The 26,857-nt window shown below is 51.7% G+C and overlaps 1 protein-coding gene across 8 annotated transcripts; it reads right to left on the minus strand.

Annotated features, from left to right (window-relative positions):
• Window positions 1-5,137: 5,137 nt before the first annotated feature.
• On the minus strand, window positions 5,138-20,597 carry LOC116975612 (mitochondrial chaperone BCS1). Of its 8 annotated transcripts, none has more exons than XR_004412674.1 (8): window positions 20,167-20,589; window positions 15,327-15,466; window positions 13,561-13,755; window positions 10,980-11,043; window positions 8,818-8,987; window positions 7,829-7,946; window positions 6,238-6,566; window positions 5,895-6,202 (listed from the first exon to the last, which is right to left on the minus strand). XR_004412674.1 is itself a non-coding variant. In XM_033024921.1 (7 exons), exons 1-7 carry the CDS (start codon window positions 20,484-20,486, stop codon window positions 6,314-6,316), a joined length of 1,260 nt encoding a protein of 419 aa, XP_032880812.1. In that variant the 5' UTR covers window positions 20,487-20,597; the 3' UTR covers window positions 5,138-6,313. The 8 variants fall into 8 exon arrangements, 6 of the variants coding, with proteins under 6 accessions (XP_032880812.1, XP_032880817.1, XP_032880814.1 ...); XR_004412675.1 differs by having other exon boundaries at window positions 6,101-6,210; window positions 6,245-6,566; XM_033024921.1 differs by having other exon boundaries at window positions 5,138-6,566; window positions 20,167-20,597.
• Between the last annotated feature and the right edge of the window lie 6,260 nt (window positions 20,598-26,857).

Consider the following 26,857-nt stretch of genomic DNA (forward strand, 5'->3'; position numbering starts at 1 on the left):
GGTGAGACCACACCTGGAGTATTGCGTACAGTTTTGGTCTCCTAATCTGAGGAAAGACATTCTTGCCATAGAGGGAGTACAGAGAAGGTTCACCAGACTGATTCCTGGGATGGCAGGACTTTCATATAAAGAACGGCTGGATAGACTCGGCTTGTACTCGCTAGAATTTAGAAGATTGAGGGGGGATCGTATAGAAACTTACAAAATTCTTCAGGGGTTGGACAGGCTCGATGCAGGAAGATTGTTCCCGATGTTGGGGAAGTCCAGAACAAGGGGTCACAGTTTAAGGATAAGGGGGGAATCTTTTAGGACCGAGATGAGAAAAACATTTTTCACACAGAGAGTGGTGAATCTGTGGAATTCTCTGCCACAGAAGGTAGTTGAGGCCAGTTCATTGGCTATATTTAAGAGGGAGTTAGATGTGGCCCTTGTGGCTAAAGGGATCAGTGGGTATGGAGAGAAGGCAGGTACAGGATACTGAGTTGGATGATCAGCCATGATCATATTGAATGGCGGTGCAGGCTCGAAGGGCTGAATGGCCTACTCCTGCATCTATTTTCTATGTTTCTAATAAGTCTCATCATCAGGCAACCATGAACTAGAGACAGACAAAATGCTGGAGTGACAATGGGTCAGGCAGCATCTCTGAGGAATAGGTAATGTTTCGGGTCAAGACCATTCTTCAGACAGGTCTCGACACGAAACATCACCAATTCCTGTACTCCAGAGATGCTTCCTGACCCACCGAGTTTCTCCAGCTTTTTGTACACTTGTTCACACTTTCGGTTATTGATCTGCAAAGTTTGCGTGGAATTTGCCTGACAATCCACAAATTGCTCTGCTTGCTATCTCTCAATGCCCTGTTCACACCCCTGTTCCAATCCCATTCGTTCTGGACCTGATCTCACACACTGTTCATAGAAACATAGAAAATTGGTGCAGGGGTAGGCCATTCGGCCCTTCGAGCCTGCACCACCCTTTTATCCTTAAACTGTGTGACCCCTTGTCCTGGACTTCCCCAACATCGGGAACAATCTTCCTGCATCCAGTCTGTCCAACCCCTTAAGAATTTTGTAAGTTTCTATAAGATCCCCCCTCAATCTTCTAAATTCTAGCGAGTTGATCATACCTCCAAGTTTATGCCATATCAATCACCACAAATTTTGGACTGGTTCATCTTTCTTCGCAATCTTTTTAAACAGCAAACGAGCAACTAACTGATTGAATGATTACTGCATTGAAAAGCTATTTTAAAGAATCTGCACAGTGTCTCAATCGTGCAGCAGCTCCACAAATAATAACAGAATCATATATTTTTATCATAGTTAACAGTGCACGCGTATGATTTACAGTTTAACTACTCAAAGCCGCAGTAACTCGGGAGAGGAACTTGGAACATCGCAGAAATGACAAGTAAACGGCAAACTTGTCATACCCGTGGGAACTCAGTTAAACTCTTGATCATACACCTGGAATCTCGTACACAGCCACGAGTCTTTCACTTGGGGTACCTCAGACTGACAGGGACAGGGAAACGGGAGATATAGGCATATCTTCCATTCATTTGTCCTTAGTACCGTCTATATCTCTTGTTCCTCTTTCCTCTGACTCAGTCTAAAGAAGGGTCTCGACCCGAAATGTCATCTATTCTGCTCTATGGTCGTTGCTTTCGTCCATCTGTCCGCTCGCCCTTTGATTAAGTAGCGCAGGATAAAGCTGCAAATCCACACACATGATGGAAACTGGAAACTGAAAAGTAGGGGAACGCCGTCTCCCTGCGTACCCCCCCCCCCCACCACCCATTTCCATCACTGTCCATGTCCCTATGTGTGCCTCTGTGCCCCCTCTCTGTGCCTCTCTCTCTCTCTCTCTCTATCCCCCTCTCTCTCTAGCCAAGCCTGTGAGTTGGGGGCTATGCATGAGTGGATAGGGTGGGGGATGGGGTAAAAGGAGTGAATGAATAATATTAATATAATATCAATGGGGGTGGTTGGTGTGTGTGTGTGGGTGGGGGGGGGGGGGGTTAGTGTGTGTGTGGGCCACCCCCTCCCTCCCACAACTGCGCGTTGAGGGAACGGGACCCAAAGGGTCCCACTTGGTCTAGTATACTTATAGAACTCTGATCTTGGATGTGTGTGTGTGTGTGTGTGTGTGTGTTTGTATAAGCATACCGCTCGAAAAAACAACGCAGTGACGATAACATTTTTACATATTCCTGTAGAGATTTATCCAGTGAAGTCAAAAATCAGCTTACCTGAAAATGTCGAGCTTTATTTCTTGAGTTATTAACGAAAATGTTCACAAACGTTTGAAAATAAACAAGCTGGGCACGTCCCAATGGCTCTGATCGTGCTGTATTCCACGCTCTGCGAGTGACGTCACCCCCCACCCCCCGTCCTCGGACCCTGAAGCCTGCAGCCGGGAGCTGCCAACGGGAGCATTCGGGAATCAGCCCTCCTCTGTGATGACCCTTCCCTCCCCCCCCCCCCGGGCTCTGGATTGAAGCCGCTTGTCCTTTGCTTGACGCACGCCCTGCTCCCTTCCTCCTCTTTTCCTCTTTTCCCCCCGTCCCCCCTCTCCTCCCCCTCCCTTTCCCCCCTCCCTTTCCCCCCTCCCCCGCCCCTCTCCCCGCCCCCTCTCTCCCCCCCTCAATGTCCCCCCCTTAATGTTTATCCACATTAAACTTCATCTGCCATGCATCTGCCCACTCACCCAACCTGTCCAAGTCACCCTGCATTCTCATAGCATCCTCCTCACAGTTCACACTGCCACCCAGCTTTGTGTCATCTGCAAATTTGCCAATGTACATGGGGCTAGTGTAGATGGGATGTTGGTCGAGGTGTTGTATCTGAGATGCTTATCTAAGATTAATCTAATTGCTAATGCATCGTGACAGTTGTACTGAACTGTACCCAAGAATGAATTTCATGTGTCTCGGTACATGTGCGGAGTAAAGTACCATGCCCTGTGGGCAAGAAGCGCTGAAGGGAGTTCCCACGCTGTTTGATTCTATATCACTCATTGAAACTTGCCGAATAATACCGAAAAGGCTTGGATGGAGTGGATGTGGAGAGGATGTTTCCACTAGTGGGAGAGTCCAGGACCAGAGGTCACAGCCTCAGAATTAAAGGACGTTCCTTTAGAAAGGAGATGAGGAGGAATTTCTTTAGCCAGAGGGTGGTGAATCTGTGGGATTCTTTGCCACAGACGGCTGTGGAGGCCACAAGTCAGTGGATATTTTTAAGGCCGAGATAGACAGATTCTTGATTAGTGCGGGTGTCAGGGGTTATGGGGAGAAGGCAGGAGAATGGGGTTAGGAGGGAGAGATAGATCAGCCGTGATTGAATGGCGGAGTAGACTTGATGGGCCGAATGGCCTAATTCTGCTCCTTTCACCCATGACCAGCATTTTTTGTACCTATTGAAGGATGGGGTAGGCTGGGGGGGTTGGGACGAATGGCCTGGCGCTCCTCGTCTGTACATCAGGAATGTGATGGATGAGGAGTCTCCCTCAATGGAGTTCTCCCACCCCCCCCACCATCCCCCCACTCCCCCCCACCCCCACCATCCCCCCACTCCCCTCCCCCCCCCCACCCTTTCCAATCCTTTCCACTCATCACATTAATATAATGTATCTTGTGTTTTATGACTGCGGCAGATCAATAAAGTTCTATCGTATCGATGAACGGGGATTAGACGAGGAAACACTTTTTCTCACAGAGAGTTGTGAGTCTGTGGAATTCTCTGCCTCAGAGGGCGGTGGAGGCCGGTTCTCTGGATACTTTCAAGAGAGAGCTAGATAGGGCTCTTAAAGATAGCGGAGTCAGGGGATATGGGGAGAAGGCAGGAACGGGGCACTGATTGGGGATGATCAGCCACGATCACATTGAATGGCGGTGCAGGCTCGAAGGGCCGAATGGCCTACTCCTGCACCTATTGTCTATTGTCTATTGTATCGGAAACCAGACAATCCTCCACTAGAGGTGGCGGGTGTCACGGTGGGGCTGCGGGTAGAGTCGCTGCCTCACGGCGCCAGAGACCCGGGTTGGATCCCGACCTCGGGTGCTGCCTGCATGGAGTTTGTTCGTTCTCCCAGTGACCGCGGGCGTGGGTTTTCTCCGGTTTACTCCCACATCCCCTGATACACAGAGGTGGTCGGTCGGGAAAGGAAGTGAGAGGAGGGAGATGTTGGTAGGGTCGCCAACTGTCCCGTATTAGCCGGGACATCCCGTATATTTGGACTAAATTGGTTTGTCCCGTACGGGACCGCCCTTGTCCCGTATTTGACTGCTAGTACTCGGGTCGAGGGGACTGTCGGGTCGTCCGGCCCCGCCTCACCCGTCCCGACGTAGTGCAGCCCATGGAGTGCAGCAGCAGCACCTCGCCCGTGGCCCCGTCGGTCGGACAGCAGCCCGGCCAGCTGGAGATGCAACACCTGACCCTTTACCTCCCCTCTCGACTCCATCCAAGGACCCCGACAGTCCTTTCCAGGTGAGACAGAGGTTCACCTGCACCTCCTCCAACCTCATCTACTGTATCCGCTGATCCAGGTGTCAACTCCTCTACATCGGTGAGACCAAGCGCAGGCTCGGCGATCGTTTCGCCCAACACCTCCGCTCAGTCCGTCTTAACCAGCCTGATCTCCCGGTGGCTCAGCACTTCAACTCCCCCTCCCATTCCCAATCTGTCCTGGGTTTCCTCCATTGTCAGAGTGAGGCCCAGTGCAAATTTGAGGAACAGCACCTTATATTTCACTTGGGTTGTTTGCACCCCAGTGGTATGAACATTGACTTCTCTAACTTCAAGTAAGTCTGGCCTTCCCTCTCTCTCCATCCCCCCCCCCCCTCCCCAGTTCCCCCACCAGTCTTACTGTCTACATTCTATCTTTGTCCCGCCCCCTCCCCCGACATCAGTCTGAAGAAGGGTCTCGACCCGAAATGTCTCCCATTCCTTCTCTCCAGAGATACTGCCTCACCCGCTGAGTTACTCCAGCATTACTCCGGTAAATGTCCCCACTGACTGATCCAAGCGAAACTGACCATCGGGCCTGTCGGCCTAAATGCCTGTATATCCTATCCCTCGGAAAACTCTCCAGTAACTTTCCAACTACAGATGCCAAGAGACGTGAGACTTATGACAAGTTCTTATGAAATGCCTGAGAGGTTTTATTATAAATACAGGAAATCCATCGATATTCCAGCAACCGTTGGTCTGGACAAAATTTGAACACACCCCCCCCCCCGGCCTGGGCGGAACGTTCCGGTAACGATGGACTCTCTGAGGCCGTGACCTCAGATGGCATAGTTTCAGTTTTAGAGATTCAGCGCGGAAACAGGCCCTTCGGTCCACCGAGTCCGTGCCGACCAGCGATCCCCCACACTAACACTATCCTACACACACTGGGGACAATTTACATTTACACCAAGCCGATTAACCTACAAACCTGCACGTCTTTGGAGTGTGGGAGGAAACCGGAGCACCCGGAGAAAACCCACGCGGGTCACGGGGAGAACGTGCAAACTCCGTACAGACAGCGCCCGTAGTCAGGGTTTCTGCCGCTGTGAGGCATCAACACTACTCTGCCGACTAAATGCTGTTCCCGTAATCCTGTTGGTCCAGTAAAATAACTTTTTCTCACAGAGAGTGGTGAGTCTGTGGAATTCTCTGCCTCAGAGGGCGGTGGAGGCCGGGTCTCTGGATACTTTCAAGAGAGAGCTAGATAGGGCTCTTAAAGATAGCGGAGCCAGGGGATATGGGGAGAAGGCAGGAACGGGGTACTGATTGGGGTTGATCAGCCATGATCACATTGAGTGGCGGTGCTGGCTCGAAGGGCCGAATGGCCTGCTCCTGCACCTATTGTCTATTGTCCATCTGTGGGAGTCAGTGGATATTTTAAAGGCAGAGATAGACAGATTCTTGATTAGTACGGGTGTCAGGGGTTATGGGAAGAAGGCAGGAGAATGGTGTTAGGAGGGAGAGATAGATCAGCCATGATTGAATGGCGGAGTAGAGTTGATGGGCCGAGTGGCCTGATTCTGCTGCTATCACTGCTGAACCTCCCGTCACGCTGCCTTACAGCGCCAGAGACCCGGGTTCGATCCTGACTACAGGTGCTGTCTGTACGGAGTTTGTACTTTCGAAGGGCCGAATGGCCTACTCCTGCACCTATTGTCTATTATCTATAATCCGGTAAAACGGACAATTTGGTAAAATGGACAAATGCTGTAAAACGGATAATTGGGCAAGGCTCTGGGACCGAGGGTGCTGGGTAATGGGTGGGAGAACTGTATCGTGCAGTCCTTGACGTTTAGATCTTACTCTGTGATCTGCTGGATGTTGTCGATGGCTTTAACGGGCTCCATCTTGTAGAGCAGGAAGTGTCCTTGTGCCTGGGCGGCACTCAGCTGCCCGCTGACCGCCAGGGCTGCGTCGGCAAACCGCTGGGCCGCGGTGGCTGGCTGCTCCGGGTAGAACCTCTGGAACATCTGGCACAGCTGCCAGTGGGAGCAGTGGCCGACAAACTGCTTGTAGTCCACCCGGCCGGGACGGATCAGAGCCGCGTCCAATCTGGTGGCAGTGGGAGAGGAAAGGCAGCGTGACGGGAGGTTCAGCAGTGATAGCAGCAGAATCAGGCCACTCGGCCCATCAACTCTACTCCTCCATTCAATCATGGCTGATCTATCTCTCCCTCCTAACCCCATTCTCCTGCCTGAGACAATAGACAATAGGTGCAGGAGTAGGCCATTCGGCCCTTCGAGCCAGCACCGCCATTCATTGTGATCATGGCTGATCATCCCCAATCAGTACCCCGTTCCTGCCTTCTCCCCATATCCCCTGACTCCGCTATTTTTAAGAGCCCTATCTAGCTCTCTCTTGAAAGTATCCAGAGAACCGGCCTCTGAGGCAGAGAATTCCACACTCACCACTCTCTGTGAGAAAAAGTGTTTCCTCGTCTTCGTTCTAAATGGCTTACCTCTTATTCTTAAACTGTGGCCCCTGGTTCTGGACTCCCCCAACATCGGCAACATGTTTCCTGCCTCTAGCGTGTCCAAACCCTTAATAATCTTATATGTTTCAATCAGATCCCCTCTCATCCTTCTAAACTCCAGAGTGTACAAGCCCAGCCGCTCCATTCTCTCAGCATATGACAGTCCCGCCATCCAGGGAATTAACCTTGTGAACCTACGCTGCACTCCCTCAATAGCAAGAATGTCCTTCCTCAAATTTAAAGACCAAAACTGCACACAATACTCCAGGTGTGGTCTCATTGGGGCTCTGTACAACTGCAGAAGAAACCTCTTTGCACCTATATTCGACTCCTCTTGTTATAAAGGCCAACATGCCATTAGCTTTCTTCACTGCCTGCTGTACCTGCAGCTTACTTTCATTGACTGATGAACAAGGACCCCCAGATCCTGTTCCCCTTTTCCAAACATCTCTTCTCCCCATAACCCCTGACACATTTATTAATCAAGAATCTATCTATCTCTGCCCTAAAAATATCCACTAACTTGCCACCGTCTGTATCAAAGAATCCCACAGATTCACCACCCTCTGACATCTCCTTTCTAAAGGAACGCCCTTTAATTCTGAGGCTGAGCCCCCTGGTCCTAGACTCTCCAACTGGTGGAAGCATCCTCTCCACATCCACTCTATCCAGGCCTTTCAGGGGAACGGGACCTGTTCCCGCACCTGCACTCTCCCCCTCTCCCACCCTGTACTTAATTCCTCTCCCCACACCCCCACCTCCACAATCAGCCCCCCCCCCCAACATCTACCCCTGCCCCACCCTCCCCCACTGACCCTCCACCCTCTCCCCCTCCTGTTACCTGTCCAGGTAGTTGGTGGTCATGAACACCAGTCGAGCCTCGGTGGAGGCCACTCCATCCAGAGCGTTGAGCAGCCCGCTGAAGGTCAGCCGGCCCAGCCCCTGGTACATCGCCTCATCTATAACACAGCACACGGACCCTCACTCACTCGCCCACAATCCCCACCCTACCCCGCACCCCCCCCCCACCCCGCACCCCCCCCCCCCACCCTGCACCCCCCCCCCCCCCCCCCCACCCCGCACCCCCCCACCCGGCCCAGCCCCTGGTACATCGCCTCATCTATAACACAGCACACGGACCCTCACTCACTCCGCCACAATCCCCACCCTACCCCGCACCGTCCCCCCCCCACCCCGCACCCCCCCACCCCGCACCGCCCCACCCGGCCCAGCCCCTGGTACACAGCCTCACCTCGAACACAACACACAGACCCTCACTCACACCCCCGGCACACCCCCTCCCCCTCTCCCCACCCCCTGGTACACATCCCCCCGCTCAGTCTGTGTCACCCCCCCCCCCCCCCCCTGCCCACACTCCCCCCGCAGCCCCGTACACTACCCGCGACCACACGCACTCTCACAGTGGGAGAAAGAGGGGGGCTGGGCTAATGTGGAGGAGAGAGGGGGAGAGGGGGGGAGGAGAGCATGGGAGAGAGGATAGGGGATATAGAGTGTTGGGGAGAATAGAGAGAGCGTGGGAGCATGGGGGTAGAGAGAGGAGGAGACAGGGAGGAGGAGTGGGGGGGGGGGGGGAGAGAGGGAGAGAGCATGGGGGAAGAGCCTGAGGAGAGAGGGGAGAGAATGGGGGGGGAAGGGAGAGCTTGGGAGAGGGGGAGCATAGGGGGAGAGAGAGGGGGCAGGGGAATGGGGGGTGAGCGAGGGGAAGAGGAGAGGGGGAGGGGGGAACTTGGGGGAGAGGAGAGGGGGAGGGGGAGTGCGGGGTGGGGGGTGAGCATGGGGGGAGGGGGGTGGGGGTGGGGGGGTACTCACGGTCAGGGTGGGGGTCCCGGCTGGTGAAGGCAGCGTCCACGTCCTCCAGTAAGACGATGCTCTGCTGGGGGGCGACGGTCAGCAGGTGGTTGAGTCGGTCATCGGTCAGGCCGCGGTCACTCAGGCTCAGCAGGCAGATGCTGTACTCCAGCTCTCCAGCCAGCGCCGTGCTGTGGGCAGCGGCAACACCAGGGCACAGGGTCAGTCAGCGAGCGCCGCTCCCAGGGTCAGAGGTCACACTCCGGCCACACACGGGGCGGTCAGAGACTCTCTCCCCTTCACCCCATCCCTCCCCTCACCCACTGTCCCCCTCTCGCCTCCCCCCCTCACTCTTCCCTCTCCCTCCTCCCCCATCTCTCGACTTCTTTCCAATCTCCCCACCCCTCTCACTCTCCCCCTCCTCTCTCCCCCATCCTCTCTTCCTCTCTTCCCCTCCCCTCTCTCTTTCTCTCCCCTCCTCTCTCTCCCCATCCCTCTCCCCCTCCCCTCCTCTCTCTCCCCATCCTCCCCCTCCCCTCTCCTCTCTATCCCCCTCCTCTCCCTCCCCCTCCTCTCTCTCTCCCCCTCCTCTCCCTCCCCCTCCTCTCTCTCTCCCCCTCCTCTCCCTCCCCCCTCCTCTCTCTCTCCCCCTCCTCTCCATCTCTCCCCCCTCCTCCCCCTCCCCCTCTCGTTCTCTCTCCCTCCCCCCTTTTACACCCATTGTCAGAGGGGCTAGTAGATGGTGCAGGGGTGGACGGCCACAGAAAGAGCGATGCCTTATCCCGGAGTTACCCCGACGCTGGGGTCCGTGGGTCTATAATCTGCCCCCAACGTGTGGACAGTGGGATAACAAGGAACTAGCAGGTCACAGGTAATGAAGAGAAGGGGTTGAGAGGGAAAGATAGATCAGCCATGATTGAATGGCGGAGTAGCCTTGATTGGCCAAATGGCCAAATGGTCTGAGAGAATGGAGCGGCTGGGCTTGTACACTCTGGAGTTTAGAAGGATGAGAGGATATCTCATTGAAACATATAAGATTATTAAAGGTTTGGACACGCTAGAGGCAGGAAACATGTTCCTGATGTTGGGGGAGTCCAGAACCAGGGGCCACACAGTTTAAGAATAAGGGGTAAGCCATTTAGGACGGAGACGAGGAACCACTTTTTCTCACAGAGGGTGGTGAGTCTGTGGAATTCTCTGCCTCAGAGGGCGGTGGAGGCCGGTTCTCTGGATGCTTTCAAGGGAAAGCTAGATAGGGCTCTTAAAGATAGTGGAGTCAGGGGATATGGGGAGAAGGCAGGAACGGGGTACTGATTGTGGATGATGACATTGAATAGCTGGCTCAAAGGGCTGAATGGCCTACTCCTGCCATTGTCTATTGTCTATTGTCTTCACAGCCGACCAGCGATCACCCCGCACACAAGCACTATCCGACACACACTAGGGACAATTATACACTTATACCAAGCCGATTAACGCGCAAACCCCTACCCCTGCAGAGGGTGGTGAAAATTGTCCAACGCATCACCGGTTCCTTGCTCCCCTCCAGTGAGTCTGTCCAAAGCAAGCGTTGTCTGCGGAGGGCGCTCAGCATCGCCAAGGACTGCTCTCACCCCAACCATGGACTGTTTACCCTCCTACCATCCGGGAGGCGCTACAGGTCTCTCCGTTGCCGGACCAGCAGGTCCAGGAACAGCTTCTTCCCGGCGGCTGTCACTCTACTCAACAACGTACCTCGGTGACTGCCAATCACCCCCCCACCCCCCGGACACTTATTATCACTTATTATTATTTATTCAAATCATTTGCTATGTCGCTCTTCCAGGGAGATGCTAAATGCATTTCGTTGTCTCTGTACTGTACACTGACAATGACAATTAAAATTGAATCTGAATCTGAATCTGAATCTGAATCTGAGGTCTTTGGAGTGCGGGAGGAAACCGGAGCACCCGGAGTAAACGCACGGAGGTCACGGGGAGAACGTGCAAACTCCGTACAGACAGCGCCCGTAGTCAGGATTGAACCCGGTTCTCTGGCGCTGGGAGGCAGCAGCTCTACCCGCCGCGCCACCGTGCTCGCTGGTGTCAACTACACAATAAGATGCAGATATGTTTGGTTGTTGGACAGAGATGACTGGGGCCCACGGTTCCCACCCCCCTCCCCCTCAGCCCCGGGGTACTCACATAAAACTGCTCTTCCCGCAACCGGGTGGTCCGTACAGGAGGTAGCCACGACGATAAGGAATCCCTAGGGAAAGACAGGAAGAAAATCACCAATACTGTCTGAAGAATGGTCCTGACCCAAAACGTCACCTATCCATGTTCTCCACAGATGCTGCCTGACCCACTGAGTTACTCCAGCACTCTGTGTCTATCCCCACCATCCACTCCATCTACACTTCACGCTGCCTCGGGAAAGCAGCCGACATCATCAAAGACGTGTCCCTGTCCCACCCCGGTCATTCCTTCTTCTCCCCGCTCCCGTCCGGCAGAAGGTACAGAAGCTTGAAAGCGCGCACCACCAGACTCAGGAACAGCTTCTTCCCCTCTGTTATCAGGCTTCTGAACGGCCCTTCCATAAGCTAGGGTACTGTCCGATTCACCTCCACCCCATTGTGGACATTGGACTTTGTCTGTGGAACTGATGCGTTACAATGCTGAGACTATATTCTGCACTCTGTATCTTCCCCTTTGCTCCACCTATTGTATATGAAACATACAAAATAGGTGCAGGAGGAGGCCATTCGGCCCTTTGAGCCAGCACCGCCATTCAATATGTTCATGGCTGATCATCCACAATCAGTACCCCGTTCCTGCTTTCTCCCCATATCCCTTGATTCCTTTAGCCCCAAGAGCTAAATCTAACTCTCTCTTGAAAACATCCAGTGAATCGGCCTCCACCGCCTTCTGTGGCAGAGAATTCCACAGATTCACAACTCCCTGGGTGAAAAAAGCTTTTCCTCATCTCAGTCCTAAATGGCTGACCCCTTATTCTTAAACTGTGTGACCCCTGGTTCTGGACCCCCCCCAACATGGGGAACATTTTTCCTGCATCTACCCTGTCCAATCCCTTATTAATTTTAAATGTTTCTATAAGATTCCCTCTCATCCTTCTAAATTCCAGTGAATGCAAGCCTGGTTGACCAGGCCTCCACAGCCTTATAGTCCAGTTGGTAGAGTTGCTGCCTCAGTCAATGGTTCTGCGCTGTAACTTAAACTAATCTGCAGTTCCTTCCTACACAAATTACAATAGGTGCTGGCAGATAGACACAAAGTGCTGGAGTAACTCAGCTGGGACAGGCAGCATCTCTGGAGAGAAGGAACGGGTGACATTTCGGGCTAAGACCCTTCTACCGACGTCTCGACCCGGAATGTCACCCAGAGATGCTGCCTGTCCCGCTGAGTTACTCCAGCGCTCTGTGAAACTTCAAAACGTGAACATACAGCGCGGGAGACCCGGGTTCAATCCCGACTATGGGTGCTGTCTGTACAGAGTTTGCACATTCTCCCCTTGCCCGCCAAGATCTTCGGTTCCTCCAAAGACGTACAGGTTTGTAGGTTAATTGGCTTGGTAAATAGACAATAGGTGCAGGAGTAGGCCATTCGGCCCTTCGAGCCAGCACCGCCATTCACTGTGATCATGGCTGATCATCCCCAATCAGTACCCCGTTCCTGCCTTCTCCCCATATCCCTTGATTCCGTTAAAGCCCTGTCCCATGGTACGAGTTCATTCCAAGAGCTCTCCCAATAGACAATAGACAATAGGTGCAGGAGTAGGCCATTCGGCCCTTCGAGCCAGCACCGCCATTCACTGTGATCATGGCTGATCATCCCCAATCAGTACCCCGTTCCTGCCTTCTCCTCATATCCCCTGACTCCGCTATCTTTAAGAGCTCTATCTAGCTCTCTCTTGAAAGTATCCAGAGAACCGGCCTCCACCGCCCTCTGAGGCAGAGAATTCCACAGACTCACCACTCCATGTGTGAAAAAGTGTTTCCTCGTCTCCGTTCTAAATGGCTTACCATGGCTAAATGGCAATGTAAAAAAAATGTCTTTAGTGTGTGTGTGTAGGATAGTGTTAATATGCGGGGACCCGGTGGGCTGAAGGGTCTGTTTCTGTGCTGTATCTCTAAACTAAACGTCACCTATCCGTGTTCTCCACAGATGCTGCCTGACCCACTGAGTTACTCCAGCATTTTGTGTCTATCATCATAATGAACCAGCATCGTATCGGGCCGAAACTCTTTTGGAAATAGGCAACGTTTCGGGCCGAAACCCTTCCGGGTTTCGGCCCGAAACGTTGCCTATTTCCTTCACTCCACAGATGCTGCCTGACCCGCTGAGTTACTCCAGCACTCTGTGAAACGTCACCTATCCATGTTCTCCACAGACGCTGCCTGTAGACGAACTCCAGACACGCTTCGTGATCCAAAATCATCTTTAATCAGCATTTAAACTTTAACAGCATGAAGGATGGTTAGATGTCAGAACATGCCAACCGCTGCTTGAACTGAGTAGTGCCAGAAGCAAGTGTTAATATAAACGTTATAGTGGGGTGGGGTTAATGATGCTAACTATGCGTGATTGGTTAACATGCATAGTCAATCTACACTCCCTGACCTACTGAGTTACTCCAGCACTCTGTGTCTATCTTGGGTGTAAAGCAGCATCTGCAGTTCCTTCCTCCACAGATGCTGCTGGAGCGCGTGGGTCAGTGCGGACTCCCCCCCCCGTGCCTGAGTGTCACAGTCTCACCGCCCCTCACCTCGGTCCGTGTACCACTTGGGGTTGCCGATGAAGTCCTTGACGTCTTGGACGATCTTCTCGGCGACGCCTCCGTCCAGCACGACCGAGCGGAGCGGCCGCCGTCTGCGCGGGAAACCAAAGAGGCGCCACTCGGAGCCCACGGCCGCGTACATCACTGTCTTACCCTCCTGCTGCTTCAGGGCCAACGCCCGGGCTGGGGGGGGGGAGAGAGAGGGGGTGAGAGAGAGAGAGAGAGGGAGGGGGGGAGAGAGAGGGGGGGGAGAGATGGGGGGGATAGAGGGGGGGGAGAGAGAGGGGGGAGAGAGAGAGAGAGAGAGGGGGGAGAGAGAGAGAGAGAGAGGGGGGGTGAGGGGGGGAGAGAGAGGGGGAGTGAGAGGGGGAGAGAGAGAGAGAGAGACAGAGAGAGAGAGAGGGAGAGAGAGAGAGGGGGAGCGGGGGTACGAGAGAGAGGGATTGAGAGGGAGTGTGGAGAGAGGGGCAGGAGGGATAAGGAGGAATGGATCTTATCTGAATGGTGTCAGTTTAGGAGAAGGGAAAGTGCAACGAGACCTGGGTGTGCTTGTACATCAGTTACTGAAAGTAAGCATGCAGGTACAGCAGGCAGTGAAGAAAGCTAATGGCACGTTGGCCTTCATTGCGAGAGGATTTGAGTTTAGGAGCAAGGAGGTCCCACTGCAGTTGTACAGGGCCCTAGTGAGACCACACCTGGAGTATTGTGTGCAGTTTTGGTCTCCTAATTTGAGGAAGGGCATTCTTGCTATTGAGGGAGTGCAGCGTAGGTTCACCAGGTTAATTCCCGGGATGGCGGGACTGTCATATGCTGAGAGAATGGAGCGGCTGGGCCTGTACACTCTGGAGTTTAGAAGGGTGAGATGGGATCTTATAGAAGCATATAAAATTCTTAAGGGATTGGATAGGCTAGATGCAGGAAACATGTTCCCGATGTTGGGAGAGTTCAGAACTAGGGGTCACAGTTTAAGAATAAGGGGTCGGCCATTTAGGACTGAGAGGAGGAAAAACCTCTTACCCAGAGAGTTGTGAATCTGTGGAATTCTCTGCCACAGAGGGCAGTGGAGGCCAATTCACTGGATGTTTTCAAGAGAGAGTTAGATTTAGCTGTTAGGGCTAAAGGAATGAAGGGATATGGGGAGAAGGCAGGAACGGGGTACTGATTGTGGATGATCAGCCATGATCACATTGAATGGCGGTGTTGGCTCGAAGGGCCGAATGGCCTCCTCCTGCACCTATTGTCTATTGTCTAGGTTTGTAACTGGGTGCGTCTAGGGAGGAGGTTGTAGACGGGAGCCACAATATAGCCAATAGACAACAGGTGCAGGAGTAGGCCATTCGGCCCATCCAGCCAGCACCGCCATTCAATGTGATCATGGCTGATCATCCCCAATCAGTACCCCGATCCTGCCTTCTCCCCATATCCCCTGACTCTGCTATCTGTAAGAGCCCTATCTAGCTCTCTGTTGAAAGTATCCAGAGAACCGGCCTCCACCGCCCTCTGGGGCAGAGAATTCCACACACTCACAACTCTCTGTGTGAAAAAGTGTTTCCTCATCTCCGTTCTAAATGGCTTAGTCCAGGGCTCTACATTAACGGTTGCCTGGGTGCCAATGGCAACCTAAAGTCCCGCCGGGTAACCTAAAAGCCATGCCATTTTGCCTAGCACCCGGGACACCTATTGTTCAACTCTGAGCTCATAACTCTCTGTGTGTGAAGAAGAGTTTGCTCGTCTCCCTTCTCATCTCCACTGACCTTCGGTGAGGATCTGGTGGAAGAGGTGTCGGTCGGTGCCCAGTGTCGTCAGGATGACCGTTTCCCAGGGCGTTCCCGTGTGCAAGTCGATCATCTGCTTCTCCCGGTTCCTCTCCACACGCAGCCACTTGTTGTTGTACCTGCGGTGACACACTCACACTCGCACATGGCCCGGCCTTGCACACCCACCTCCCGTGTACACACCACCCTCATACATCTGTGCAGCGTGTAGTCTCGTTAGAGATACAGGCCCTTCGGTCCACGCAGTCCGCGCCGACCTGCTTTCCCCGCACACTAACACTATCCTACATACACTAGGGACAATTTATATTTATACCAAGTATACAAACCCCCAATCAACCTACAAACCTGTACGTCTTTGGAGTGTGGGAGGAAACCGAACATCCTCATCTCCTTTCTATAAGAGCACCCAGCTACAAAGACAGATGTGTACAGCAATTCGTTCTTCCCCCGCACAATTAAAGCATGGAATAATCTCCACCCAACTATAGTTACCCAACCAGATGCAACTACATTTAAAGTAGCTCTTTCTTCCCAATAACCCTTTCTGGCTTAATCCCTCCCTTCATCACCTCCAGTTTAAATTCCATTTGGAATATTTTGGAGGGCCAAGAAACCAAGAACCAAGAACCCTTTAAATCTGAGGCTATCCGCTGACTTGGCCTCCACAGCCTTCTGTGGCAAAGAATTCGACAGATTCACCACCGTCTGGCTAAATAAGTACGAAACGTCACCCATTCCTTCTCTCCAGAGATGCAGCATGTCTCGCTGAGTTACTCCAGCATTTTGTGTCTATCTTCGGTTTAACCCAGCATAGAAACATCGAAGATAGACAAAAGTGCTGGAGAAACTCAGCGGGTGCAGCGGCATCTATGGAGCGAAGGGAATAGGTAACGTTTCGGGCCAAAACCCTTCATCAGACTGATTCAACATAGACAATAGGTGCAGGAGGAGGCCATTCGGCCCTTCGAGCCAGCGCCGCCATTCCATGTGATCATGGCTGATCATCCCCAATCAGTACCCCGTTCCTGCCTTCTCCCCATATCCCCTGACTCCGCTATCTTTAAAAGCTCTATCTAACTCTCTCTTGAAAGTATCCAGAGAACCGGCCTCCATCGCCCTTAGAGGGAGAGAATTCCACAGACTCACAACTCTCTGGGTGAATAAGTGTTTCCTCGTCTCCGTTCTAAATGGCTTACCCCTTATTCTTAAACTGTGTGGCCCCTGGTTCTGGACTCCCCCAACATGGGGAACATGTTTCCTGCCTCTAGCGTGTCCAAACCCTTAATAATCTTATATGTTTCAATAAGATACCCTCTCATCCTTCCGAACGCCAGAGTGTATAAGCCCAGCCGCTCCATTCTCTCAGCATATGACAGTCCCGCCATCACGGGAATCAACCTGGTGAACCTACACTGCACTCCCTCAAAAGCAAGAATGTCCTTCCTCAAATGTTATACCTTCTGAATGTTGTAGTCGGCAGGGCAGTACTCTGCATATCGCCAACTTGGACAATGTAACATTTTATCAAGCCAATTAACCTACAAACCTGTACGACTTTGGAGTGTGGGAGGAAACCGAAGTTCTCGGAGAAAACCCACGTACATCACGGGGAGAACGTGCAAACTCCATACAGATAGCGCCCGTAGTCGGGATCGAACCCGGGTCTCTGGCGCTGCGTCACCGTGACTTAATAATCTTATATAGAAACATAGACAATAGGTGCAGGAGTAGGCCATTCGGCCCTTCGAGCCTGCACCCCCATTCAATATGATCATGGCTGATCATCCAACTCAGTATCCTGTACCTGCCTTCTCTCCATACCCCCTGATCCCTTTAGCCACAAGGGCCACATCTAACTCCCTCTTAAATATAGCCAATGAACTGTGGCCTCAACTACCTTCTGTGGCAGAGAATTCCACAGATTCACCACTCTCTGTGTGAAAAATGTTTCTTCTCATCTCGGTCCTAAAAGATTTCCCCCTTATCCTTAAACTGTGACCCCTTGTTCTGGACTCCTTCTCCTGCACCTATTTTCTATGTTTCTATGTTTCTCCGTATATCCCGACTCTGCTATTTTTTATCCCATTTATCCACATTAAACTGCATCTGCCCACTCCCCCAACCTGTCCAAGTCACCCTGCATTCTCACAGCATCCTCCTCATAGTTCACACTGCCACCCAGCTTTGTGTCATCTGCAAATTTACTAATGTTACTCTTTTACATCGGTTGGAAGCTGCATACTAAATCTCGTTGCACTGACGTGCAATGACAATAAAAGATATTATTATTATTATTATTATTATTATTTGAAGTTTGAATCTGTGGACTTCTCTGCCACATAAGGTAGTTGAGGCCAGTTCATTGGCTATATTTAAGAGGGAGTTAGATGTGGCCCTTGTGGCTAAAGGGATCAGGGGGTATGGAGAGAAGACAGGTACAGGATACTGAGTTGGATGATCAGCCATGATCATATTGAGTGGCGGTGCAGGCTCGAAGGGCCGAATGGCCTACTCCTGCACCTATTTTCTATGGGGTTTTTTCTATGTTAGCTCATATGTCCTCCAGATTCAGGGACAGTTTCTTTCCAGTTGTTAACAAACAATTAAACCAACTAGAGAGCCGTCCTGACATCCCACCTACCTCATTGGAGACCTTCAAAGTACCTTTAATCGGACTTTACTGGACTTTATCTTGCACAGAACATTACATCCTTTATCCTGCCTACTCCTGCACCGAATGGCCTACTCCTGCACCTATTTTCTATGTTTCTGTTACTGCCAAAGTGGATAAAGCTGCCATTTCTCGACATTAAACTGGACATGTGCAACTGACCACACAGTGGTTCCCGGGGCTGGGGATGAAGGACATTTGTCCACATGTGCAACTGACCAGACATAGTGGTTCCCAGGGCTGGGGATGAAGGACACATGTGCAACTGACCAGACATAGTGGTTCCCGGGGCTGGGGATGAAGGACATTTGTGCAACTGACCAGACATAGTGGTTTCCTGGGGCTGGGGATGAAGGACATTTGTCCACATTAAACTGGACATGTGCAACTGACCAGACATAGTGGTTCCCTGGGCTGGGGATGAAGGACATTTGTCCACATGTGCAACTGACCAGACATAGTGGTTCCCGGGGCTGGGGATGAAGGACATTTGTGCAACTGACCAGACATAGTGGTTCCCGGGGCTGGGGATGAAGGACATTTGTCCACATGTGCAACTGACCAGACATAGTGGTTCCCGGGGCTGGGGATGAAGGACATTTGTCCACATGTGCAACTGACCAGACATAGTGGTTGCTGGGCTGGGGGATGAAGGACACATGTGCAACTGACCAGACATAGTGGTTGCCTGGGCTGGGGATGAAGGACACTTGTCCACATGTGCAACTGACCAGACATAGTGGTTGCCCGGGCTGGGGATGAAGGACACTTGTCCACATGTGCAACTGACCAGACATAGTGGTTCTCGGGGCTGGGGATGAAGGACATTTGTCCACATGTGCAACTGACCAGACATAGTGGTTGCCCGGGCTGGGGATGAAGGACATTTGTCCACATTAAACTGGACATGTGCAACTGACCAGACATAGTGGTTCCCTGGGCTGGGGATGAAGGACATTAAACTGGACATGTGCAACTGACCAGACATAGTGGTTCCCTGGGCTGGGGATGGAGGACACATGTGCAACTGACCAGACATAGTGGTTCCCGGGGCTGGGGATGAAGGACACATGTGCAACTGACCAGACATAGTGGTTCCCAGGGCTGGGGATGAAGGATATTTGTCCACATGTGCAACTGACCAGACATAGTGGTTCCCGGGGCTGGGGATGAAGGACACATGTGCAACTGACCAGACATAGTGGTTGCCGGGCTGGGGATGAAGGACATTTGTCCACATTAAACTGGACATGTGCAACTGACCAGACATAGTGGTTGCCCGGGCTGGGGATGAAGGACACTTGTCCACATGTGCAACTGACCAGACATAGTGGTTCCCGGGGCTGGGGATGAAGGACACATGTGCAACTGACCAGACATAGTGGTTCCCAGGGCTGGGGATGAAGGACATTAAACTGGACATGTGCAACTGACCAGACATAGTGGTTCCCTGGGCTGGGGATGAAGGACACGTGTGCAACTGACCAGACATAGTGGTTCCCGGGGCTGGGGATGAAGGACACATGTGCAACTGACCAGACATAGTGGTTGCCCGGGCTGGGGATGAAGGACATTTGTCCCCATTAAACAGGACGTGTGCAACTGACCAGACATAGTGGTTCCCGGGGCTGGGGATGAATGACATTTGTCCACATGTGCAACTGACCAGACATAGTGGTTGCCCGGGCTGGGGATGAAGGATATTTGTCCACATGTGCAACTGACCAGACATAGTGGTTCCCCGGGCTGGGGATGAAGGATATTTGTCCACATGTGCAACTGACCAGACATAGTGGTTGCCCGGGCTGGGGATGAAGGACACTTGTCCACATGTGCAACTGACCAGACATAGTGGTTGCCCGGGCTGGGGATGAAGGACATTTGTGGACATTTGTGCAACTGACCAGACATAGTGGTTCCCTGGGCTGGGGATGAAGGATATTTGTCCACATGTGCAACTGACCAGACATAGTGGTTGCCCGGGGCTGGGGATGAAGGACACATGTGCAACTGACCAGACATAGTGGTTCCCGGGCTGGGGATGAAGGACATTTGTCCACATTAAACTGGACATGTGCAACTGACCAGACATAGTGGTTCCCGGGCTGGGGATGAAGGACATTAAACAGGACATGTGCAACTGACCAGACATAGTGGTTCCCTGGGCTGGGGATGAAGTTGAAGGTGGTGTTGATCTTGCCGCTCTCATGCTGGTGGTAGGAGGTGTCTACACTGAGGTGTTGGGCCCGCCGGGCCCGCTGTGTGATCCAGTAGAGGAGCCAGTGGTAGCTCTTGTCCCGGCTCGTCACCTCCAGGGTGATCATGCAGTGGCGCCGAAAGGCCATCATGCCGAACTGTGCGCCCTTCCGGGCCAGCGCCAGCGCCGAGCCCACCCCCAGTAGGCCGAAGCCCGCGCCGAAGTACGGGTTGTCCCCGAGGGCGGAGAGGAGGTCGGGCACCGGCATCGTGGCTGCTTCCGTCAGCGGCTCATGGTGAGGGAGCGCCTCGTGGGGGGCGGGGACTGAGTGAGGGAGCGCCTCGCCGGACCGGATGCCCGCCTGTCCCGCCGCCGACCCCGTCCCCCCGGCCCCCACAGCCGCGGACAAAGGTTCCGCCCCGGACAGATTCTTCTTCAATTCAATTCAATTCAATTCAATTCAATTCAACTTTAATGTCATTGCACAAATACTAAGTATGGCTACAACGAAATGCAGTTTTGCGTCAGTCCGTAGTAGTAGTGCAATATAGAAATAAAAAAAATAAAAAAGAAGATACAGAATAATCAAAAATACAGAATAATTAAACAATGGGGACGGAGGGACCAGAGAAATCTATCGGCGGGACTCCGAGTTCAGCAATGTGACGGTATAATTGTAGAAGCTGTTCCTCATCCTACTGGTACGAGACCTGAGGCTCCTGTACCGCCTCCCTGATGGGAGGAGGGCAAACAGTCCATGGTTGGGGTGGGAGGGGTCTTTGATGATCTTCCCGGCCCGTCTCAGACACCGTTTTAGGTGGAGGGCATCCATGGCAGGGAGCGGGGCACCGATGATGTACTGAGCGGTTTTCACCACCCGTTGTGGTGCCTTACTGTCCGCTACGGTGCAGCTGCTGTACCATACCGTGAAGCAGGCGGTCAGGATGCTCTCGATGGTACAGCGGTACCATCTCCTTCTACTTCTTCTTCTTTGGAGTTTGCCGGCATCCGCAATGTTGCATTGCTGCCACCTTCTGGCTTCATTCCACAGTACTCATGTCTTTACATTATATCCTTTTTATAAGCCCAGAGGCCCTCAAGAAATCAAACAACAACTTTATTCCTTTTCCTTTCCCTCCACACTCTAGAATGTTCTTTACTGATATTTCTGTCAATCCAATTTTCCTCATTTCAATGATCATAAATCCTCTTTCTGTCTCATATCTCCTACATGCAACTGGGGCATGCTGAACTGTTTCTGGTTGATGGCATTCCTCACAGCCCAGTAGGGTGTTTCCCCAATATTTGTAATGTGCTGTTCAGGTGAGTGTGTCCTATCCTCAATCTTGTTAATACTACCTGTTCCCCCCTCTTCTTGCTGTAATGCCCACTCTGTTTTGTAACAAATAGAGGTGTCTCCCCTTTATCTAATAGACTATTATCTAAATGGTGGCCGACTAGGAAAAGGGGAGATGCAACGAGACCTGGGTGTCATGGTACACCAGTCATTGAAAGTAGGCATGCAGGTGCAGCAGGCAGTGAAGAAAGCGAATGGTATGTTAGCATTCATAGCAAAAGGATTTGAGTATAGGAGCAGGGAGGTTCTACTGCAGTTGTACAGGGTCTTGGTGAGACCACACCTGGAGTATTGCGTACAGTTTTGGTCTCCAAATCTGAGGAAGGACATTATTGCCATAGAGGGAGTGCAGAGGAGGTTCACCAGACTGATTCCTGGGATGTCAGGACTGTCTTATGAAGAAAGACTGGATAGACTTGGTTTATACTCTCTAGAATTTAGGAGATTGAGAGGGGATCTTATAGAAACTTACAAAATTCTTAAGGGGTTGGACAGGCTAGATGCAGGAAGATTGCTCCCGATGTTGGGGAAGTCCAGGACAAGGGGTCACAGCTTAAGGATAAGGGGGAAATCCTTTAAAACCGAGATGAGAAGAACTTTTTTCACACAGAGAGTGGTGAATCTCTGGAACTCTCTGCCACAGAGGGTAGTCGAGGCCAGTTCATTGGCTATATTTAAGAGGGATTTAGATGTGGCCTTTGTGGCTAAGGGGATCAGAGGGTATGGAGAGAAGGCAGGTACAGGATACTGAGTTGGATGATCAGCCATGATCATATCGAAGGGCCGAATGGCCTACTCCTGCACCTAATTTCTATGTTTCTATGCTTCTTCTTCTTTGGAGTTTGCCGGCATCCGCAATGTTGCATTGCTGCCACCTTCTGGCTTCATTCCACAGTACTCATGTCTTTACAATAGACCCTTTTTATAAGCCCAGAGGCCCTCAAGAAATCAAACAACAACTTTATTCCTTTTCCTTTCCCTCCACACTCTAGAATGTTCTTTACTGATATTTCTGTCAATCCAATTTTCCTAATTTCAATGATCATAAATCCTCTTTCTGTCTCACATCTCCTACATGCAACTGGGGCATGCTGAACTGTTTCTGGTTGATGGCATTCCTCACAGCCCAGTAGGGTGTTTCCCCAATATTTGTAATGTGCTGTGTCCTATCCTCAATCTTGTTAATACTACCTGTTCCCCCCTCTTCTTGCTGTAATGCCCACTCTGTTTTTTAACAAATAGAGGTGTCTCCCCTTTGTCTCCTGTTCCCAGTATTGTTGCCATTCCTGATTTATTTTCTTCCACACAATGTGTTTTCCTTCAGATTTGGATAGTTGTAAGTTTAGAAACATAGACATAGAAACATAGAAATTAGGTGCAGGAGTAGGCCATTCGGCCCTTCGAGCCTGCACCGCCATTCAATATGATCATGGCTGATCATCCAACTCAGTATCCCGTACCTGCCTTCTCTCCATACCCTCTGATCCCCTTAGCCACAAGGGCCACATCTAACTCCCTCTTAAATATAGCCAATGAACTGGCCTCGACTACCCTCTGTGGCAGAGTTCCAGAGATTCACCACTCTCTGTGTGAAAAAAGTTCTTTTCATCTCGGTTTTAAAGGATTTCCCCCTTATCCTTAAGCTGTGTTCCCTTGTTCTGGACTTCCCCAACATCGGGAGCAATCTTCCTGCATCTAACCTGTCCAACCCCTTAAGAATTTAGTAAGTTTCTATAAGATCCCCTCTCAATCTCCTAAATTCTAGAGAGTATAAACCAAGTCTATCCAGTCTTTCTTCATAAGACAGTCCTGACATCCCAGGAATCAGTCTGGTGAACCTTCTCTGCACTCCCTCTATGGCAATAATGTCCTTCCTCAGATTTGGAGACCAAAACTGTACGCAATACTCCAGGTGTGGTCTCACCAAGACCCTGTACAACTGCAGTAGAACCTCCCTGCTCCTATACTCAAATCCTTTTGCTATGAAAGCTAACCTCTATGTTTCTTTTTTTTTACAGCCTCCCTTGCCAATTTCTCCACCTTTTCATTCCCTAGAACACCAATGTGTGCTGGGACCCACAACAAAGTCACGTCACTGCCCCTCCTTGTCACTTGGCTTAATAGTAGCAGGATTTCATAAACCAAGTCAGGCCGCCTATGGGATGCACCAGCCGGACAGATTCAGATTCAGATTCAACTTTAATTGTCATTGTCAGTGTAAAGTACAGAGACAACGAAATGCAGTTAGCATTAGACAGGGGCATCAACATCTGGCAGACAGCTGTGCTCAGCAACAGTGGGCAATCTGTGGGACTCTCTCTGCCACAGAAGGACAAGCATTCCACTATCTCTATCTCTCCTTTAAACTTTGCCTCTCCGTACATCTGTGATTGGGGACGATCAGCCACGAACACAGTGAATGGTGGTGCTGGCTCAAAGTGGAAGGGCCGAATGGCCTCCTCCTGCACCAATTGTCTATTGACAGATGTATGGAGAGGCACAGTTTAAAGGAAAGAGAGATAGAGATAGCAGTATGCTTGTCCTGTCAATCTACCCGTCTTGTTTTAATAGATTTTTTTCTTTACACAGAGGCTGTTGGGGGCCTGGATCACACTGCCAGGTGATGGAGGCAGATACTATAGTGGCGTTAGGTAAGCAGATTGATATGCGGGGAATAGAGGGATATGAGTTGATATGTACATGAATTGTGTGCAGGCAGAGAATAGTTTAACTTGGCTTCATATTCAGCACGGACATTGTGGGCTGAAGGGCCTGTTTCTGTTCTACGCCGTTCTACGTTGAGAGGTGTACATGCTTTAGTTTAGGTTAGAGATGGTGTGGAAACAGGCTCTGCCCCAATCAGCCATCACCTTGTGCACTAGTTCTATCCAACACAACAGGAACAATTTACAGAACCAATTAGCCTACAAACCTGCGCGTCTTTGGAATTTAGTTTAGTTTAGAGATACTGCGCGGAAACAGGCCCTTCAGCCCGCCGAGTCCGCACCGACCAGGGATCACCGCACACTAACACTATCCTTCCCACACCAATAGACAACAGGTGCAGGAGTAGACCATTTGGCCCTTCGAGCCAATGTGATCATGGCTGATCATCCCCAATCAGTACCCCGTTCCTGCCTTCTCCCCTATATCCCCTGACTCCGCTATCTTTAAGAGCCCTATCTAGCTCTCTCTTGAAAGTATCCAGAGAACCGGCCTCCACCGCCCTCTGAGGCAGAGAATTCCACAGACTCACAACTCTCTGAGAAAAAGCGTTTCCTCGTCTCCGTTCTAAATGGCTTACCCCTTATTCTTAAACTGCGGCCCCTGGTTCTGGACTCCCCCAATATCGGGAACATGTTTCCTGCCTCTAGCGTGTCCAAACCCTTAACAATCTTATATGTTCCGGGACAATATACATTTATACCAAGCCAATTAACCTTCAAACCTGCACGTCTTTGGAGTGTGGGAGAAAACCAAAGATCTTGGAGAAAATCCGTGCAGGTCACTGGGAGAACGTGCAAACTCCGTACAGACAGCACCCGTAGTCGGGATGGAAATCGTCTCCGGCTCGGCAATCGTTGTAAGGCAGCAACTTACGCTGCGCCCACCGTGCCATCCTAATGTGGAAGGAAATCAGTGCACCCGGAGAAAACCCATGCGGTCACAGGGAGAGCGTGCAAACCCAGACCACAGGCGTGGTCAGGATTGAACCCGGGTCTCCGGCGCTGTGAGGCAGCAACTCTAAACCCGGTGGAGTGGAAGCATTGGCGAGGCCAGGTGCAGGCTCAGCGATCGTTTTGCTGAACCTACCTGATCTCCCGGTGGCTCAACACTTTAACTCCCCCTCCCATTCCCACACAATCTGAAGAAGGGTTTCAGTCTGAAACGTTGCCTATTTCCTTCGCTCCATAGATGCTGCTGCACCCGCTGAGTTTCTCCAGCACTTTTGTCTACCCACACTGTGACCTTTCTGTCCTGGGCCTCCTCCACTGTCAGAGTGAGGCCCAGCGCAAATTGGAGGAACAGCACCTCATATTCCGCTTGGGTAGCTTACAGCCCAGCGGTATGAACATTGACTTCTCTAACTTCAAATAGCCCCTTGCTTTCTCTCTCTCTCCATCCCCTCCCAGTTCTCCGACCAGTCTTACTGTCTCCGACTACATTTAATCTTTGTCCCGCCCACTCCCCTGACATCAGTCTGAAGAAGGGTCTTGACCCGAAACATCACCTATTCCTTCTCTCCAGAGATGCTGCCTGTCCCGCTGAGTTAAGGGCGTGTCCCACTTAGGCGATTTTTTAGGCGACTACAGGCGGCTAGGCTGTCACATGGTTGCTGGGGTGTCGCCTGTACGGTCGTGAGTCGTCTCCTCACACGCCCAAAGAGTCGTAGCGTCTCTCTGGTCGCCCCTGGATTTTCAACGTGTTCAAACATTTTCTGAGACAGTCGGCTGATGCCAATGAGCGTAGCGTCTTCTCCTGACGTAGGTCGTCGCCAGTGCTGAATTCCTTTGGCGACTACCTACGTCAACCGGCGAATGAATCATCTTCAGTTGTCACCGACAGGGTCGTAGCGTGTCGCGGGTGGACGTAGGTTGACTTTGGTTATCGCTTGTGTGGTCGTAGGTGGATGTCCTAATGGGTCAGCGGTTGTCGGTAGCTTGACGTCAACTAGGTGGTAGGTTGTCGTATCTTGTCGTAGACATTGTCGTAGGGGGGGGTTTCCCAGTCGCTGGTTTTTCGGCGACCTGCTATGACAGTGACAGTCGCCGAAAAAAATCGCCTGAGTGGGACAGGCCCACTACTCCAGTTTTTTGTGTCGACCTCGGAGTGGAACACCTCCGCTCGGTCCGCATTAACCAACCTGATCTCCCCGTGGCTTAGCACTTCAACTCCCCATCCCATTCCGAATCCGACCTTTCTGTCCTGGGCCTCCTCCATGGCCAGAGTGAGCACCACCGGAAATTGGAGGAGCAGCACCTCATATTCCGCTTGGGCAGTCTGCACCCTAGTGGCATAAACATTGAATTCTCCAATTTCTGAATGGTGGCCGATTAGGAAAGGGGGAGATGCAACGAGACCTGGGTGTCATGGTACACCAGTCATTGAAAGTAGGCATGCAGGTGCAGCAGGCAGTGAAGAAAGCGAATGGTATGTTAGCATTCATAGCAAAAGGATTTGAGTATAGGAGCAGGGAGGTTCTATTGCAGTTGTACAGGGTCTTGGTGAGACCACACCTGGAGTATTGCGTACAGTTTTGGTCTCCTAATCTGAGGAAAGAC

This window comes from Amblyraja radiata, chromosome 7 (assembly GCF_010909765.2).
Source record: "Amblyraja radiata isolate CabotCenter1 chromosome 7, sAmbRad1.1.pri, whole genome shotgun sequence".
NCBI classification, from domain to species: domain Eukaryota; kingdom Metazoa; phylum Chordata; class Chondrichthyes; order Rajiformes; family Rajidae; genus Amblyraja; species Amblyraja radiata.